Here is a 20,284-nt window from a genome sequence, read left to right on the forward strand (position 1 = left end):
CAGCAACTCCGGGAACGGGTATCGGAATTTCCTCCAACCAGCAGACAACGACGGCGGCATTAATCTGGCCAGTGTTTTAGGCAGGAAGAGCGTGCGTTCTTGTGTCGTGGTAGTTTATTGTGAGAGGCAGCGGAAGAAGTGTGGCAGGAGCAGAACCAGGAGACCGCCGGAGCAACAACAACAACAACAGCAGCAACAGCAACACCGAAAATGTCCACGAACAGCGGCGGTGGTGGTGGTGGAAACTTTCCAACCATCGTAGCCGTGTCCAACTATCACGATATTTACGTTCAACAGGTACGCAGCACTCCCTAAAAGTGTCGTCGAATGGTCTCTGGGCGACCGCAGCGCGAGATGACGATGGCGCCACGACGGCGATGGGCTGGGCTCGTTGCCGCGCTGCGCACTCCTAGACTAGACTCGGTTCCCCTCCCCCACCCGTCTGTGCCATTTCGAGTGTCCCGCACAAAGTCAGCCGAATGTCAATGCCAAAAACGGCCGCCTGTGAACGGCAACATCGCACGCGTAGCACCGCAACCGATCAGAACAAAGAAGGCGAATCGGGAACGGGCTTCGGGGATTGCATTTTTTCTTATTTCTTTGTAATCAAACCCGTTCCTGCCCCCACCAGCGGATGTAATGCACGAGAAGAGGAACAACAACCACCAACATTTCTTGTACGCCGCAGTTGATTCGTTACACTGACAGGATGGTTCGCTTTCTCTATGCCGATATGTTTCAGCAGTCCCGGAACGAGGGGTTAGATAGCACAAATACGGCAACAGCAACCACAGCACCTCCGGATCGAGCGGCACCCGTGAACGCAAGGACGATGGTGGTGGCTATTCCCCCACCACAGCAGCAACCGGCCGCATCATCATCGTCGTCGTCAGGCACAGCCCGAAGCGGCGTCTATCCCACCACTGCCGGGCAACCCACGTTACTAGCGCCAGCCGGCAACGATCTGCCTTCGTACGAGGAAGCGGTAAACATCGAGGGACCGCCACCGTCGTACGATTCGCTGTACGAGGTGGCCCGGGAAGTGCACAAAAATTCGCTAGGAGTACTAGATTTTGTAAAGAACATCGTCATCCTCGTCCTTGGCACCCGTAAGTACCGATGAAGCTAGTTGGCTGTGCGTTCGCTTTGGCAACGTAACGGTGAGGCACTCGTTTGGGTTTTCATGGGAACACTAAGAAAGGTACTGTCTTCCAGTCGGTTGCACCATCATCCTCGGTATCACCATCGTCATCCCGGTGTGTATGCTCGTGTTCGGGACCGTCTACCTGTACGACTGTCCGCAGGGTGAGTACATCCCGGTCTATCTGCTCGTCGGCGGTGGCTTTGGAGTGTTGAAGCAGCTGCTACACCTGTCGACGCGGGTGCGCAGCCGGGAGGAGCAGGAACTGGAGCGGCTCCGGCAGACGCCTACCCAAACGCTAATCAACTGCTTCATGCTGGGCTGGTTCATCATCGGTTCGTTCTGGATCTATCGCATCTACGAGCCGAACTACGATCCCGCGCTCGGCAAGTACTGCAACAAGTCACTGTACCTGTTCACCTTCTGGCTGATCACTTCCGTCTACATGATGCTCGGCATCGTAACCGTCGTGCTGTGCAGCGTCAGCATCATCAGTCTCATCTTTCACCGGCACTCCTAAACCGCGTGCACTAAGCTGGTCCACCAGCTGGCTGCCGGTAGGGCATAGGAATACACCGGGGGACCAGAAAATCGGACCGGGTACCCGGCAAAACTCTCCTCCTGCTAGTAAAGGTCCTTTTCTTTTCTTTTGTTTTTTGCGATTGAAACCACTTCGTAACCAGGCCGTGGATCTTTTTACAAATGGTGGTACGCAAATAGAGGGGACATTAAGAACGGCCCACTGTTGGGTTTTCCCTGTTCCCAACTAATCTATAAGCGATCGTACAATCGACATGCTTAAACACAGTACGCTGATCGCATACCCCAACCAGCCGCGCTTCTATGACGCTTCTGTGACGTGTTTTTGGCCTGAAGGGAGTTGTGGAGACGATGTACTAAATCGCATGCTTCGATCTGCACGTTGAACGTGATTTGTTGTTGCTATGTTTGCGTGTGTAATGTGTTGCGCGATGGTAACAGTGATTGCTTTGGCTCTCTTTTGCACTCTGCTCTCGCTCCATTTTTCCAAAAAATATTATTTCATTTTTGTATGAAAATTTAATGAAAACGAGCAACGAATACATAAAACACTCTATGAGAGGACACCGCGTTTGAGGTTGCCCGGTACACTCCTCGAGGAGGCCAGTTTGAGTTAGGGTTTAAGATTTAGTTATAAGTTCAAGCGACCGAAACGATACCTACCAGGGTAAACGACCAGCAGCAATAGATCACATTCTTTCCTTCCACAATAACATCTTTTTTTAGAACGAACATCATGCCCAAAAACACATAACCATGCACACTGCATGCTCACTAGATTGTCGTCATGGTGGTGTGCGCTCTCATCGTAATTTCATCGCACACCACTTAGGCTAGCCAACTAAATCGAAATCGAATTGAATTAATTGAGTATTAAACTGAACCATAGAACAGGGTCTGATAGTCAGACAAACGTGGAAGTGATATAGAAGACGCTCACTCAATAGCGGACAACCACTCTCCCCCTCCCCCCGATGGAAGGCTTAGTTCGAAAAGTGTCTTTCATTTTTGGCTAGCCACTTTCCTAACGACTTAGAAAATACTATCCGCTACATCTATATACATACATATATATACATCTATATATTTGTACGTGTGTGCGTGTGTGTTTCGTGATATTTTTCGCTCCTTTAACGACGCACAAAACAGGATTATGAAGGCAAACGAGAGAGAGATAGAGAAAGAGAGACACGTGTATTTATCTGCATAAAGGAAAACTGAAGAAAAGTTTGTTCGCTTCGTTCGATTACAAAAACAAACAACGCCCCACTAAAAGCACCACTATGATAAATGGTGTATCCATAATTATTATTAAATTTGTTTAGATGTTTAACAACCAACAACCACCAACCGATTCGCACTACATGATAGCGACGAGGATGATAATGATGATGAATGAATGAATGAGGCCAGACCGGAGTCCATTTTTTACTGCGTGGTGTGGCATGCGTCAGGGGATACGATAGAAGGGTGGGAAATTGGAAACTTGAAACAAAAAAAAACGATACTATATATATATATACATATATTTACTCGAGAACACTGCTGAGATGAGTTTTGATGAGCATGGTTAGGGTCCCTTTAGTCCCCTAAGTCAGCCTGCTGCCAAAGAGTACGCTCGGAGGGAAGACGGGGGAGGGATACGCGCCATGAACGCCTCGCGATTGCTTCGACCGGATGTGCCGCTCTAGGTGAGATGAGACACGGGAATGTTTCCATTTCTTCAAATTGCCAGAACCAATAAAGATAAACACACCTTCAAAACACACTCTGACCACGTACCTTGCCTCATCGGCGTGACTCAAACTGTTTGGTTCCATGTGTACTTTATTTCACGCAAAAAAAAAAACCTCACACAGTAGGCGCGAATACAAACGATGATCATGCGACAGTTAGCATGTAGTATGCCATGACCGTTGCAGGAATGATGGCAACGAACAGAAGCATAGCCACCAGCCCTAGCAACGCTGCGTTGCGCATCAGCTCCTGCGTGATCGCCTGATAGCATCCGGTCTGGTAGATTGTGAGCGAATTTTGCACCTGCTGGCAGGGTCGCTTCCGGGCACCGTAATCATCCAGACAGCACGAGTCCGGGATGCGATCGTTCCAGTCACGGTAATCCTCGACACCGCAGCACTGCAGCTCCTCCTGTGTCATGTCCCAGGAAACGGTCGTCATGCGGCGGCGCCCGTACAGCTCCAGGCTTACGTACATTTGCTCCTGCAACCCGAGTGCGATCCGTTCACGCAAAGTATACCCGAGTACGGTACCGACGAACAGGACGACCAGCACCAGAAAGGTAAGCAAGAAATACTAGGATAGAAGAAAGTTAGTACGATGAGACCAGATCATTTCTGTGATCGGTGCAATAGTTGAACTCTGCAGGCGGTTTCCCGTTTTCGCGTTCTTCTTCTTCTTCTTTATTTTATGTAAAATTAAGCACAGAACATACATCTGGTCTGATTAGAGTCGTGATCGTGTCGATCACTACCACACTACGCAGCATGTGGGATCACTTTTTTCCGTTTTCCGTTCTAATCGATTTCACACTTTCGCGTCAATGTTATCGGAGCCAATTTGGAGGATCCACCTCTTGCTGCTCCTGCTGCGACAGAAAGTGTTCTTATGCGCAGCCATTTTGTATTGAATTATTAGATTAAAAATTAATGTAAAAAGGTATCTTATCGCATTAAATGTGATGTGCACCGGAGGCACTATGGACGAATTAGAACGTAACGCAACGATCTCGCTTAGGGCTCTATGTGTTAACACACATTACAAAATGTCCTTCGCTCATCCCGATGGATGGAAGGACGCGCACGCGGAGAGCAATGAAAGCCGACCGATAAGCTTTTCATTTTGACCTTACACACATATCCTGTGATTACTACTCGTTACAGATTCCTGGTGGATGGGATGGGGCGTGTTGGACGGAATTCAAGGAGTTTAGAGTGAGCAAAAGAAGCCACATCGATAAGCGGAACACCCACAAGTACAGGCTCAAGCACAAGCAATCTGGACAATCGGTTCTGCGGTACGAGGTGTACGAGGTGGTGTATGCATCCATCGCTCGCGATCGCGGCCACTACTCTATCATCCGGAACAGTGAGCAGGAGAAGATCATGCCGAACACTAGCAGTACGGCCACGGCTATGCCCGAACCACCGATGATCGCCGCATTATCCCGGATGTAGTTCGAGGCGATGTGCAGACAACCGTTGGTGTGGATGTTCTCCTTGCTCGGGCTCTCGTTGCACGGTTTGTAGCCATCGAGCGTCTGCTGGCAGCAGGAACGCGGGATATCGCCACGCCAATCGTTGAAGCTCTCGACACCGCAACACTTGAGCCGCTCCTGCGTGGTGTCCCAGGCCTGCGTGATGCTACGCCGGCCACCGTACAGGCTCATCGAGGATCGCATCTCATCGCCCATCGTCTGCGAAACCTTCTCCCGGAAAACGTACCCCAGGATGCCACCGATCAGCATCGTCACGAAGATCAGAAACACCAGTATAAAGTACTGTAATGGCAAAGGAAAAAAAAACAAACAAACCCAACCCAAGCGATCGAATTGAGGGAAGCGTTTTAATTAAATGAACAGAAAACAAAAGGGAACCAAAGGACACCCACAATAAGCATACAGAAGCATCGCTTTAGGCTTGCGTGCCGGTACTACTACGACCACTACTGGCCACTGCCTACTCATCATGGAACGTACCGTCAACAGCATACACTTGTACTCCTTGGCCGCACCCATGCAACCGAAGAACGAAAGCAGACACACGAGGGCTGAGGTGGCAATCAGGACGTACACCGCACCGGAGAAAAGGTTCGTACCGAGCAGCTCGTTGACGAAGTTCTTGTCGACCAGCGTGAAGACGCCGAGACCGAACACGATCGCGCCGCCAATCTGTGAAAGAGCAATTGCATTGGATATTAATGATTCACCAAGAAAGCCATTCCACAGCACTGATGGTTGACTTACGAAGATGATAAAGTTTGCCACGAACATGCTGTACTTGACGCACTGCCCGCAGCAGTCCATTCGACCGCCGGATCCCATCGTTACTGAAGCTTAACAAGCTGGAATGGTAGAGCGTGAGGAAGAGCATGATTAGCATGATTAGTATTGATCTCAGAAGAAGAAGTACTGAATGGTTTGAAGTCCACCCCAAGCCAAGGTCAAGAATGGCGTCTTGTGGTCTTCGCCGACTATCACGATTGCGAAATGAGAGCGATCATACGGGAGATACAATAACACACGTTGTTTACGCAGTAAGTGCTTGTCGTCTGGAGCTTGTGCGCCGCAGAACTAACAGCCAAAACGCACCTTGACACAGAATTACGTTGTTGCAATAGACATTAATTTAGTTCAGGAGCGAAGAGCAAATTAACCTTAAGTTAAAAAAAGACATCCATGTTTGTAAGCTATATAACCAACTACTACCTCACTGCTTCCAGTAGATCAAACACAGCCACGATCCCTCGGTAAGTTCTGAGTCATTCTGAGTCTCGTTCCACACCTTCAAACGAACTACCGAGTGGAAGTGGAATGGTTAATGTGTCGCGCGATCGCGCGCTTGTTGACACAGTACACTTCCTGAGGGCACCACCGCGGGTCCTACCCCTTGGCTGACTCATGCGGACGCACTACAAACGGTATGTGTGCGTGTGTCACCTTGCCTTCGGTGCTGCGGTGTAGAGTGTGTACTGCACAGCATTTGTTCAATTGCTTAATTGAGCTTATTGGAAATCCCCTGCACCACGGTGACATTCAACGAGAGGGAGGGGGGGGGGGAGTTTGCTGCGCATTGTAAAGGTCATCTCCTACCCCCCCAACAAACGGTTGTCGTCAACATGTTGTGGTGCCACCAATCCACCGATGCGTGACCAAGGTTAGCGGGCCTCTTTATAGTGTGTGAGACGTACCCTAGATAGCTTATCGCACAGGGAGGACCCAACCACTCGTCGACCGATCATACGTGATCGTGCACAACAACACGATCAATGCGAATGTTGCGCCAAAATCGTTTGGCCGAAGCCGAAGTGTTGCAAAATCTTTATCGCTTATGTATGACAAACGCGTACCTAATGCATGAAATGGATTTGGATGTCCTCGTGATACGCTGATGTCAAGTCGAAAGTGATCTTGCACCAATAAGTGAAATGCTTTCAATACACTTGCTGGTCTCTAGATATTAGATCAAATCAACAGAGTACACCAAGGCACAGGTTCTCCAACTTTTCCAACAAACTGTTATGCTGCATAGAACATTCGATCATAACACCGAGAAGCGTTACCCCTCACTACGGAAACTCCCAACTGGAAGTGAGTGGCAATCTGTAGTGTCCGGTGTCTGCATCGGTCGAGGGTCAATGCCGAAATCGGTTCACTCCACTTAACCTTCCATCGGGGAGCGCTTACTACCGTCACCAGTCGACCACAACACGCCAAGCTAGCCAGCGTTCACCATGCCGTTGCTGCTGCTACTCAAATGGCCGTCCCTGACCATAAAGGGTTCCGGTTTCCTTGAAAACGTGTCCCCTACTCTACGCACGCACCTCGCGCTACCCCTCGCGCCGGATGGAATGCTTTCGCTTTTGACTTCGACTTTGATCGAGTCGAGTCGCCGGAGAGCCGCGACGTCGTCGTTGTCGTGTCGTCTGTGATGGATCTGGACGTAGCCCGTTTGAGTGCAATATTGCGCAACCCGCGTGCCGGCAATCAATAGCACACCAAAGCCCATCCAAGCCCCAAGCCGATCTCAAGCGGTCCCCCCCCCCCCCCGGGAGTGTTGGTGATGTCTCGCGACGGTCGCCCCTTTTTGGGCGGGGAAAGCATGTTCCATCCGTCTCCGTCTCGTCGTCTCGAAGGGAGTTACGACACCTGAGGACGGGGTGACCGATACCGACGAGACGGGAGTAACGCGAGATGAACGGTACAAAACGTGAGCAGTTCGTACCTCGTCTAAGGGCAGCGCGCTGCGCCGGAGGCAATTAGTGTGTCGTGCGGTGACGGTTGACAAAAAGTGAACCTCACAAACACCGCTAATGATGATTCTATTCGGACGGCCATAGCAGTTGTGTTGCGCAACGCTAGACTGGATCGCTGCCGACAGTGTTCTGGAAGCCAACTTTGAGTCACGCGCTATCCATCGTTCGAAATAGCTTATCAATAACTCTCTCTCTCTCGGATAAAACACGATCAAATCTCTACCCCCCTCGATGGAGCATAAATGCATACATAATGCGTCATCATTATTATGCTCACGCCATGACGCCAGATCACACCGAAGAGTCAACCACGACTCCGTCATCAAACCGGTCAGTCACGCTCGTGATCGCACCGAAACGCGAATTCGCTTATAAACTGCTGCCAGTGACCGATAGCACGCAATTAGAGAGGGAATGGAATAGGCCTACTATGCTGTGCTCCGAACTTTCCGATATCGATCGACTTCGCACCGGCGTGCGAGACGAGTAGTTAGTGAATCGGAATCCTCTAATCGTATGCTAATCGTCTTATAACCTGCTCGCGATAACACGCCTCGCGCCGTCGGCAGCTAAACGCCAAAACAAACAGACAAAACTAGTCGCAAACGGTGTGAGGTGTTTTCACTGCTAGTAATGATAAATTGAAGCCGATAAGCGGCACTTTTGTGGTGGCGACACACATTCAGAAACTCGTGCGATGGCGCGTGCGACAAGTTGCTTTTACCTGCACCTTCCCTTCGAAATGTTGACCTGTTGAGCGACATTCCTGTAACGTCGTAGAGAGCGCTGTAGAGATCGTAATAGAGAATCATTCTGTTACCCTCGGGGCTAACCTTAACTTCTGCTTCGTGATCAGCGCAACGTGATCTGCTCACCAGACACGTCATAAGTTAGGAATGCTGCTCCTACCAAGAGGATGACGAGTGAGCCCGTGACTCAACTCATGACTTTAACTTAATCACTTCAACTTCAACACCGTCAGCTATTGCGAATGTCGTCAAATGATTGCCTAAGGTCCCACTGGAACAGTCTGCGAACATCACCTTACTAGCACCACTGACCGCAATGAACCGCAACGGAATCATCGAACGTTCCAATGTTTTGGCTCGACGCTAAATCCTCCAGCGAGTACAGCTAGACTGCGCGCGCGGATAGACGAGCCCAGGCACAGGATTGCACCACAATGTTGTTGTGCCTCTTGACATAAACAGAGTAACGCAGACACGCCATAAAGTGAGGTCCAACCTGAGGGCCCGAAATTGCTTTTTTGCGCACATCTTGTACCCTCGCTTGAGCTAGAGAAGTGCCTACGGGGGCGGGGGCGTCTGAATATTGTTGTCGCAACATTGCGCAACGCGCGTGCGATGGAGATGATGGACCACGTTCGTTAAGAGGTTTGCGGTCGTCTGTACGGCCGGTCGGTACGGTGCAGTGCAATCGTAAAGCGGCGAGCACCTGGAGCACCACCTTTGCGGTATGTGGGAATTGTACGCTATCGCTAGCCGTACCTAGCCGGAGCAGTGAGTGTGCGATTTATCTGCGACATTACTGGCGAGGAATGCATTGGAAAGACTAGAGAGTATTGGAGACAAACTGCGGGTAAGCATTAATCGGAAAAATGATTTTCTTCGCCGTTTAATTGAAGTCAAATTGATTGATTACCTCTCGATCAAGTAATTGAGTTATTATGGCCACCGGCCGCTTGAGCCATTTACTGTTTGATAGGAACTGTTACTGGTTTGTGTTTATGAGAGGCTTTATATCAACTATATGGTATAGTTTTGCGCTTAACAGTAAGGACTGTAAAGGAACACAAGTACAGGAACTAACGAACTCAATTAGTTGCAAATTGTTATCTGAATGCAAGCGTTCTTCAATGCAAAATAACAGTTATAAAAGAGACCTCGGTAGCATTTACTACCAATAAATGCTTGACAGCAGGTTAGACATTGTTATTAGGAGCTATTGCAACTATTCCCGTAATGGTTAGTTGACTCACCAACGTCTATGCCTAGAAAGTAAGTCGGCAACTAAGAATTTTACAAACAACAATATCAATCTCTTTTAAACATACCATTGACGTTGGGTGTTAAGATCATGGGAAATTAATATAAATCTATAGAAAGGGTCAAGCATTGTCTTTGAAAGTGTTTTTCTCGCATAATTCTAGGCAAAGCTATAGACGTAGATCACTATTGCATCTCGTATCAAGGGAGTAGCTATCGGAATTCACTGAAAACTGACTCCAACTCGGGAGAATATAAATTATTTGCACAGACCAGCCCTATACTATACAAGTTTCAGCTGCATAGTTTATGCCTTTTGGTGTAGAAGACTTATAAATAAGCCTAGCATTCAAATTACATTCATCACAAGTCCCAGGAATGGTCTGGTCTTAACTGCTAAAGCCGAAGCAGGACCTAAACCCCCATCATTAGCCTATCCCACATTCCGTACGCTTCATGCTCGCGCCCATTATCAATGGGATGAGGGCTCATAAACCAAAGGACACTGGAATCTCGGGCTGCCTGATAACCCTTCCAAGAATGACAAGAATCGGAACCGAGATCCGATGGGAACTCCCTCGGGCGCACTGAATAGCAAACCGGTATTTATAGCGATGACCCATGGACCCGTGCTTTTGGAAATTCCTCTTCCACAAAACTAGGTGTCGGGCACGATCGTTCCAACGATCACCTACACGAACGGATCGGGATGCGGCCAATTCTCTGCCTCTCATTAGCATCTCATTAGCATGCGGCGCCCGTGAAGGACTGGAACTGGACCAAAAGAAAACCGAAACAGTTGTCAACCATTCCCCTGTGCTGTGCCTCGTTTCTTGTATTGTTAGCAAAGCAATTCGGCAGACGGTGAAGAATTTGAGAAGAAAGTCGACGACCAATTTCCGCAAGTCATTGAGGTCACTATCCTAGATAAGGATCCATCGGCAGTGGGTCTACTCGAAGTCGACGTTACCAAACAGCACCCAGACACGCAACCGGTGACTGACCTACCAATCGGTCCAATGTCCTCTAGTCGCCTAGTGTCTGGTGAGGTAAGTAGTCTCGGTGAACATTAAAAATTGTCAACTAATGTCGGTCCAGTACCCGGGGACTGTCCATTTGTCCCACAATGTTTGTTGCATCGTCTATGCAATGCTCGCGATCTCCATCACTCCATCAGCACGTACCATCCCTCTTGCCTTCCCCTGGAAGTAACCTGGGTGACAGTTAATCATTAGGACTGATTGGCGTGTTTCGTGCCAACCATTATGGCACGTGTCAACGTACGCCGCGACGGGTGCTATCGCAGGAAGTTCATTGTGCGCCGCAGCACGGTTTGGGGATGGTTTGGGGACGTCTGGCCAGGCCTGGCAACAGCCTGCCTGGCTTCCGGGGTTCTAGGGTCGCGGTCGCGGGAGTTTTATTGATTTTAAATGTGCCACATCAAATTGCTGGCACGTGACCGCGCGATACCGGATGAGCGATGAATGATGAAGGGAAAGAATAGGGAACGACGAAGCAAAATTCTATGAACTTAGCCATTAATTAGCGTGCTTATTGTGTAAAGCTGATGAGTCAGAAGAGAATAGAAATAGTTGCTTTGCGGTCACGTTAATTTTACTGTTTTTTAAACTGTTATAGTGTGCTGTACGCACACGTAGGGACATTTCATTTAGAATTTACAGATTCTAACATTAATAACAACTAGAGGGAGATAAAAATGGCTATTGCGATATCAACTGAATGATGTTTAGCATACATTCATTAACTATCAATAAATTATTCATAATATCATTATTTTTTGAATACCCCTACCTCATGAAAGACTATTTTCATGAATGCTCTTAAATGTGATACTCCTCAGGTTGTGTGTTTTTAGGACAGAAGTATTGCAAAAGTATGCAAATTTTCTAATCAACATTCTTGCCTATTTTTACACCTTCAATTACCTTCAATTGCATTTATAATCAATGTTAGAATCATTGTCACTTTTCATTAAACTTTTAAGTAAGTAAATAGGTATCTTTCTTTAACGATATTTTACTTCTTTTAAAATAATGATCGTCTGCATTTCAAATGAAACGATTGGTATCGATCGAAATTTATCAAAACAATTCTCTCTAAAAAAGCATTATAAACACTTACAATTTGTTTCATTCCAGGCTGCTAATATTAAAACTCCCTTTTACCTCTAAAGGTTCCCCCCTTACAAACACTGCACTCGCAACCCTGATCTTGCGTGCACCCTGGGCCTTGAACTTCCCTTCGATGTTCTACTCCGGCATTAATTCCCTTAAAACACCTGTTTTCCTTCGCATGACCAGGCAACGTTTCACAATTCCCTCAGCTCACGAAAGCACACCCCTGTGACGCTTATTTTGAATGAAGGCTTTAGTTCCGTAGCGGAAAGAATGGCAAAAAAACAGTCAGCAGTGTCCCTCATATCCTGCACTGACACCTTTTGCCAACGCGGTGGTTGTGTATCCGCCAGAGCACATGACTTAATTAATTATGTTTCCTTCAAGCGAACGCGACCAACAAAAGAATTCGGTTGGTTTCGTTTTCCGCTTTTTCCCTCTCTATTTTTGAACTGTTAATATAATCAATTATCCACACACCACATCACACCTAGCAGACGTTTATTCCTACGCAGAGAAATTAACCGCCACCGTGTGCGTGTGTGTGTGTGTGGGTTTTGTTACGAGAGTTCGGTCCGCTGGAAAATTTGTCAATCATTAACATGCACGCGGGCTAAAAAAATAGTCCAACCGAATCCGAATGTGTTGCTTTTCCGTCCCTCCAGAGCCAGACACGCTTAGCCTCACAACACAAAGGGGGCACAATGAGATGTCACACCCGCCGGGGGGAGGCGGATCGTCGCAACATAGTTTATGCGTCCAGCGTTGCGCGCCGGTCCCTCCCGAAAATGAGTTTCTTTGTTTTTAAAAAACACATTCACAAAGAAGAACTATGGCAGACCCTTTTTTTCCTGTCGCGGTTGAAACCGGGCGGTTAGAACACTCTACAATCTATTTATCATTTCGTGACGTAGGCGTATGAGAGGGACGACGCACAGTTTAGCTCTCTCTCTCTCTCTCTCTCTACGCCCCTCTTCTAGCTACCGATACGCACATGGCGATGTAAATTATGAGCAGCAGAAAGCATTTTTTTGGAATGATTTACGCTAATCGGCCACATCTCGGTGGCCTGGGCGCTGGGATGTGGTTTTGTGATTGAAGACAGTCGCTGCAGACTGTCACAGTCGAGCGTCCAAACAGAGTGAGTAGTCGCCGAGTGTCACAGTGAAGAGAAAGTCGTCTACCGCAGGTTCGAGAAACATTTACTGATCCGTTGAATGATGAGGTTTTGAACGAACTTCGCCAGCAGCGGTCCAGATCACTTCCTACGCACGCGATGGCACGTCAGATCCGACGGGGTGACAATAATGCCAGGTGCGTTACACAACCTCCAAACCATATGGCGCCCGGTAAGGACCATTGGATCGGCCATGGTGGAATGACAAACCCACGGGAGGGGGGACTTGTGCCGAGAATTACAATGAACCCGGTATAACTGGTATTCCGTTTTTAATGATCCCAAGCACCTCGCATATCGGCAATCGCACGTACCTCCACCGAAAGTGTCGAACAGCAAGCAAACGCCCTCAAGCAAACGCCTTCACAGCTTAGGTAAGTGTCGGGCGTGTGGCTCTGGTCATTGTCACCGAAAGTTAAAACCTAGCCGGCACCCACGCCGTTTGACCATCGGTTGCTACGGATTCGGTTTTCTAAATAAAGCCATTCAAAGGTGGTATTAGATCCCACCACCCGGAGCGGGACCAAATGAAAAAAAAAACCCAAAGGAGTCTCCTCGGAAGAAGGGATACACCGAAAATACTGATATTGGACCTGCTGTTTATGGAGAAGGTGAGACTGGTGATAAAAACGCCTACACGCGTCACCACGAACATGATATTTCTAGTGTTTATTACCCTCGCTCTCTACGGCTGCGCGATCGCTTTTGATCGCTGCTTGGTGGTATACTGCGGTACTGCGATCAGCATAGCATAAAGGACGCCGGGCGACATCATTAGGGGGCGGTGAACAAGCGATAAGCTGACAAATTTACGACCTTCACCAACCGACCGACCGGAAGTCTCGCTAGAATGCTGACGAACGGACGGTATTATAGCTAGAGGCGATGAGGAGCAAAGTGGACTACTGCCGGTCTTTGATGTGCGATAAATTTACATCGTGACGTGAATGTGGCAGCCAGACAGAAGCAGCAGCAGCAGTAGTAAGGTTTATTTGGGTTTATTTATATGTTGTTTTTTTGGAGAATTGATGAGCCACTTTCGTGGCAGCGCTCAACACAAACATTACGTTGTAGTCTAATGTTGTCAAGTGATAAGTATGTCGCTCCTCTGTGGGCCACTATGTTGTAGAGCGAAAATACATAGAAAGTAGTCAAGATGCTATTTACTCTGTCTAAATTCCAATTTCCATAAGTTCGTTGGCCATGTTTAACGAATTCTGAGCCATATTTACCATTGAATTTGAATGGAATAGTCATGTGCTTTGGAGAAGGTTTACGTATTTAGAATCTATGAATATAAATGAAAGTTGCGTACTTTCGAACGCCCATAAGAACGGATGGGCCGATTTCGCTCATTCCTTGCAATATGAATTCGTCTTCGTCTGATTCATGTTTATACGTTTAAAAAAGCCTAGAAAGTTCTGTCCTTTTATGGCAAATTGAAACTCTTTTTTGTACTGGGTTTCCTCTTCACAGCTTACTTGATTTTATATTATTTCAAAACATTGGATGACATCCTTTTGGCTCCAATGCATGCTTCGATGGATTCGATATTCTTACTCTAATTCGATCATCATCGTCTACCGCGGTACTTTTATTTCCTATACCCATCAGACCAAAGAACGCTTAGTTTGTGTAGATAAAGGATAGATTGGTTAATTCGCGACTTTGTCTTGTAGGATTACGCAGTCGAAATTCAAGAAGGATTCAAGAGTCGAGTCGCAGAACGAAGATTGCGGGGTCTACTACTTTCTTATAAAAATTACAGCACAACGCTTTTGCTCTATTGTTCATTATTCAAACAGTTCTTCTATACTTCCAGTACTCTACTTTTAAACTACTCTCACAGATAGAGATGCCTATCACGAACCATAAATATATACATTTTACGATCAATATAAAGTGGTTTCAACTAAATTGCATGGTTAAGCTCCTAAAACAGTTCCAATGTTCCATCTAGAATGATTATTATTAGAATGATCCTCTATCTCTAAAATAAATCATATTTTCACCTTTCATTCTTTGAAACTGTTGTCCAATATGTTCCTACCAGATGAGTAGCATTTCCGTATAGTTCTACCTTCACCTGATGCTCAATTCCTGTGTTCCCAACCAGATAAATCCCAACTTATCCGGAGATCCACCCGGTTTAACACTCCTTTCGTCTGCAACAAATCATCGCAATCGCGAGGCGCCCCCCAAAGATACACGTCACGCGATAGCTGTGTCGTCCAATTAGCAATTTTTTAAAATTAATATATCTAATCGCCGCGATCAGCGGAAGCCATCGGGCGCACGGAGCGTTAAATTACGACAAAAGCCAACCTGCGGCATGACCAAGGGGCCCATCAGATAGTGGGTACAGTAAAAAACAGAACCATAAAGCAGATGCGACGATACTCATAGCATTCAACTTCGCACTAATGTGTTTTGCATTGTGCGAAAAATGATGAGCACGAGCACGGTGTTGATGGCGCTCTTCACTCTCCTCTACACAACGGACGCCGCGATCCACCTCTGGTGGAGGTAGAGATGGTGGTGCCCAAGGTGCCTGTACCTTGGATTCCTTGGTTACGATTTGAATCGCGCTCGGTGTTACGGTGGCAGTAGCACTTTCGAAAAACCTTCCAGCCACGGGCCACGAGATTCTGATTAGGGTCAATGCCATCACCGGAGCGCTGACGCGGCCGCAGTCGTCGTTACGGTTTGCGTTCTAAGACATGGTGGCGGCATTCTAAGACACTCGACGGCGCGGCGCGTGGGGTGACCGCGAGCAAACACATTCTGTTCAAACATCGTCACCGTCGGTTTATCTCGCGAGTTCTCGATTCAACGCGGTCGCGGTCGTTACTCCCTTACCTCTTGCTTCGTCCCTCTAGCCATGCCTCGCCATGCGCTTCCGTAGAATGTACTGCGATGGATTTGTGGTTGTTTACATCGAAACGGATTTAACTCCCCAATAAATGAGTTGCTTCCGAGGGAGAAGTGAGCTTCCTCTTCAAAACGGCCAAACCACCATCCGACAAGGACAAAGCACGGAACAACGTAATTACCACACCACACCAGACACACGAAAATAGCGGCAAAAAAGCCTCCAAAAAAAAACGAAACCACAAAACGGAAGGATGAGAACCGAGGTCGCAGCAACCGAAAATCGATTGTTTTGCTGCTTTCGGAGGAGGCAAGCAAAGGCTTTGAGGATCACACGATTGCGATCGCGATATTTAAAAAAAAACCAAGTTCCTGTCTCCTTTCAACCATTCGCGCCAGAGGTCATTCGGAGCGGCTCGGATATGCCGCCGAGAAGCCATTTCCGTTGCCGTTCTGTCCGTTCTGTCCGTTTTGTGGCGACCATGAACGGGCGCGCTCGTGATTGCTCGATGCCTGATGCTGCAGCAGGGCAGCCTGCACTCCAAGGTGCAGCAACTCGCACGCTCCCCCCTTGCGCGAAGTAGCGAGAGTGACTTCAATGCTCGCGTAGAAAGGGAACGCGGCGCATTCGTTCGCTGAGCGAACAGCCACCAGCGGTAACACGGTGGCCAACATTCACAGACCACAAGATGGTAGCCAAGGAGGAGTAGGTGGAACCGGGGGAAGATCGGCACCTCCAAAGCCAGCCAAAGGAAGGGGTTTGTGTGTTGTGAAAACAAGTTTCTGAACCGTGACCGCTCACCCATACTGCTGTCAGGCGTCGTGGCGGGCAAGCAAGAAACTCAACGATCGTTCGCTCGCTCGCTCGATCAACTACCAAACCACACGCACACTACTGTAAAGTGACGCGCCGCCGTTTTTTTTTTGTTTTTTGGCGTCGCTTGCCCGCCATTTATGCTAACGGCCGGCGTAGGTTGCTGCGAGGCCATGATGCTATGCGATGAGAACCGAAGAACCCATTTTGGCACCAAATCCATGGATCACTGCGATGCCTTCAGATTTAGCAATTGGAAATCCCAAAAATGGACACAGGGTGTGTCGTGGGTCCCGTGTGTCCCCGGGGGCTTATGCAACGGATTCTGCCTCCTTCCCCTCCACCGGGGAAGGAGGAAAAGCTCAAACAGTCCAAACAGTTGTGAATGGCAACGGGAGAAGCAAGTTTTGAATTTGATGGAGAGCAGCTCTCGCACAGCTTTTTGGACACACAAGACATCGCCCCAGCGAAAGGTAAGCCCTTTTTTGGGGGGGTTTCCGGAACGACGCGCTGTTTCTCCTTCTTCTTTTTCCTTGTTTAACGATCGATGCCACTCAACGGAGGCCGGTTTTTTTTTTTCGGGTGGCAGTGACGCAGTTACCCTCCACATATCACATTCTCTTCTCACATCCACACCAACATGATGCCTTTCACAAAACAAGCACCAAAGCAGCAGCAGCAGCAGCAGCATCATTAAGGCCGATCATGGGTCGCCGGTGCTACCAGCATGCCATTACACCAGAATTTCGTTTCGTTCCGTGGCTCGCGAGTCACTTGGCATTCGGATCCGTCTTCTTGCAGCCCCATTTCGATACCGACCAACTAGCGCACTATCTAGCGGCTTATTCAAAAGTGAATTACAACCGTCAAACTGCACTCGAAATAGTTGACACCTTAGTACGCACCACTACCACTACAACGCTGCGATGCTGCGAGACGTTTTATTTTTTTGGGGGGGCCTAAAGTAACGCCAGAGACCAGAGAGACACTAAGAACTATTGCAGCGCACCCACCAGCAAACACACTGACACCGAGAGACAAACCAAATTGAAGGAATTGGCACAACGATCGCCGGGTGGGCGAACGGGCGGACGGACGGACTATTGCACAATCAAGAGGCACGCGAGTTGGTGTTTCGGAGTTGAAGCACAACACACCACGTGAATGCACCAACGAGTGTAGGACATAGAAAATGCAAAACAAAACGATCACCGCCAAACCGAAAGCACACACTCCACACTCCACACTCCTAAACTCCAACACTCCAGTAGTAGTAGCAGCGGCGGCACCTTGAAGCGCACCGATCGTTACTTGCAATACTAACCTCTAAACACCGAGGGAGGGAGAGACAAAGAGAGCGAAAGAGAGAGAGAGGCAGTGATGAGACGAGACTCCAAAACGTGACCACGATCCACGACGGCTTGCGAGAAACTAAAACCGCGCCGAGAGCGGCACCATCGTCGAACCCGTTCAGCGGTGTGTTCGGCTGAGCACGAAGACGAGCGGTAGTGGATGGATAAAATATCGAATTACGAGTTGCCGTGCGAGGCTCATTGAAAATTGGCAGCTATTTGTTATCCTTTCGACGATCGTTGCTCTTTTGTTGAATCAGAATTCGCGAATCAGAGAGTTCTCGAGATCTTGATATTCCAAATCTTGTGTGATAAGAATCTCCATTTATCAATTTTTATGTCCTTATTTGAGTAGGAATAAACTGCATAAAAAAAAAACAAGTATCTCCAAATGATAGGCCAAAAGATACTTTTAGGAGAATTATTTTTTTCGTGAATGCTTAACATATCGAAAGTATTTTGTGAATATTTTGTATCAATTCAAAACTGACAAAGATTTGCTTTTAAGATGTGATCACTGTATCGGCAGACTATTTGTCAGGCGAACCAAATTGAGCTTTTTTTTAGTTTACTGAAGCTTAGTTTACTGAGCTGTTTATTAGTTTGCTTAAAATAATATGTAACACTCTCTTTCCCAAGCAAAATCGTATCTTTGAAGACATGCCACCCTAAAATTAATGCCGTGGACAGAAATTGAACACTCAATAGAAAATCTCCGACTCCGGCAGATTTAAATAGTGCGCCACTGGCTCCTCCATGATTATGAGAATGATATATGGTGCTCTGAGTTAATTTCGGACTGATAACTGCTCTTTTTGGATTATTACTGTACAGTTGAAGCTGGGTTTATTCGATGGATTTGTATGATTGATGGAGGCGTATAAGAAAATGCTCCGCCTGTAGCTTATTGTAACTCCCTATCGATAGAGCTGAAATGAAGGCCATAAAATTGATAGTAGACAATAAACAACGATTCCACTACTTCGACGGATTTAGCATCGAAAAGTACACGAAAAAGGATAGTGGGATGGACCGTGATCGCGGTAAAGGAAGAGGTCATCGATCAATTTACTTACCCGAATATTCAGTCCACTGGCGCTCTGGAAGAGCTCAAACTCCCATTTCTTTCTACAACGCTTCAAACAAAGAAATTATTGTTGCTTAGTTGTATGTAGGTTACGATTCAAAATATCATATTTAACTGTTATTCTATTTAACTGGAATCTGTTATTACATATACAAGCTATCTCATCTCTCTTAACTACATCCTATTGATACGAGGATAACAAAAATAATAAAAACGACGCTTTCTTAATCACGATTGATTTGTGGACAACTGTTTATATGTTGCTATGGTGAGTTTTCGATCCCTTACACTCTCTAATATTTCTTCTAGAACTTGAAGCTTTTGTTGTGGTATGTTTCCCGGAAGCGTTTCTAGAAGTTGTTGCAGTTCGTTTATGTGTTTTTCTATTTTCTCCAAGTCCCAGCCACACCATGGTAGTTTATCATCCTTGAGGCCAAGTCTATGATCAATGATGAATTTTACTACTCGATCGAAACCGTTTTCCAACGCAAAGTGAAGAATGCTTCGACCATTTCGATCGTTAACACCGAAACAGTCCATATTATACTCTTCTACCAACCAAGTAAATTCCTTGTAACCCGACTTGATACTCGGATCTGAAACACAATAGTGACCAGCATTCCATCCATTCTCCGAATCAACTTCACTCGGGTCAAGCTTTTTCTCTTTTATCAGGTATTCGAGCATATTACGACACTCAGCTTGTATGCAAAGATGCAACAAATTAGGTTTTCCTTCACATCTGCTCGCGAGGTATTCATATACTGGCGTTACAGTGTTACAATTATCATCCCACAGATCTTTCAACACTTTCATGATTAATTGAAGCAATGATTTGCTGACCTCCAGCTGAAGCATTTCAACCAAAAATCTTGTCATTGAAACCCTTCCATGTGCAACTGACAAAATAAGTAGATGCAGATAGTCTCGATTCATAGTCACATCGTTGGGCAATTTATTGATTATTCGCCATTCTATATTCTCCTCATCAATCGTGGCAAAATCAATCTTATCATTTTCTTTATTCTCAAACTCAACCTCCATGCTTGGTTCAATGCCTTGTAAGTTGCGATAGTGACCAAAGATAATTTTGAACATGTTGGTTCTGTTCCTTCTGATGCACTCCGTCATGCAGGCAAGCAATTGGTTGTTAGTGCTTCTAGCCAATGC

General features: G+C 47.1%; 3 protein-coding genes across 6 annotated transcripts; 1 reads left to right on the top strand and 2 right to left on the bottom strand.

Annotated features, from left to right (window-relative positions):
- Position 1: 1 nt before the first annotated feature.
- LOC125956639 (uncharacterized) lies at positions 2-3,465 on the top strand. 2 transcript variants are annotated; one of them, XM_049688713.1, is made up of 3 exons: positions 2-297; positions 746-1,109; positions 1,216-3,465. In XM_049688713.1, exons 1-3 carry the CDS (start codon positions 211-213, stop codon positions 1,659-1,661), a joined length of 897 nt encoding a protein of 298 aa, XP_049544670.1. In that variant the 5' UTR covers positions 2-210; the 3' UTR covers positions 1,662-3,465. The 2 variants fall into 2 exon arrangements, with proteins under 2 accessions (XP_049544670.1, XP_049544669.1); XM_049688712.1 differs by having other exon boundaries at positions 170-297; positions 743-1,109.
- On the bottom strand, positions 3,455-4,187 carry LOC125956659 (tetraspanin-9-like). Its single transcript, XM_049688738.1, has 2 exons — positions 4,134-4,187; positions 3,455-3,994 (listed from the first exon to the last, which is right to left on the bottom strand). Exons 1-2 carry the CDS (start codon positions 4,185-4,187, stop codon positions 3,563-3,565), a joined length of 486 nt encoding a protein of 161 aa, XP_049544695.1. The 3' UTR covers positions 3,455-3,562.
- On the bottom strand, positions 4,048-18,094 carry LOC125956643 (CD151 antigen-like). Of its 3 annotated transcripts, none has more exons than XM_049688718.1 (4): positions 18,000-18,094; positions 5,664-5,761; positions 5,397-5,588; positions 4,048-5,198 (listed from the first exon to the last, which is right to left on the bottom strand). In XM_049688718.1, exons 2-4 carry the CDS (start codon positions 5,739-5,741, stop codon positions 4,767-4,769), a joined length of 702 nt encoding a protein of 233 aa, XP_049544675.1. In that variant the 5' UTR covers positions 5,742-5,761; positions 18,000-18,094; the 3' UTR covers positions 4,048-4,766. The 3 variants fall into 3 exon arrangements, with proteins under 3 accessions (XP_049544675.1, XP_049544677.1, XP_049544676.1); XM_049688720.1 differs by lacking the exon at positions 18,000-18,094 and adding an exon at positions 17,689-17,932; XM_049688719.1 differs by lacking the exon at positions 18,000-18,094 and adding an exon at positions 6,009-6,108.
- Positions 18,095-20,284: the final 2,190 nt, after the last annotated feature.

The sequence above is a fragment of the Anopheles darlingi genome, chromosome 3 (genome assembly GCF_943734745.1).
Source record: "Anopheles darlingi chromosome 3, idAnoDarlMG_H_01, whole genome shotgun sequence".
In the NCBI taxonomy this organism is placed as follows: Eukaryota; Metazoa; Arthropoda; class Insecta; order Diptera; family Culicidae; genus Anopheles; species Anopheles darlingi.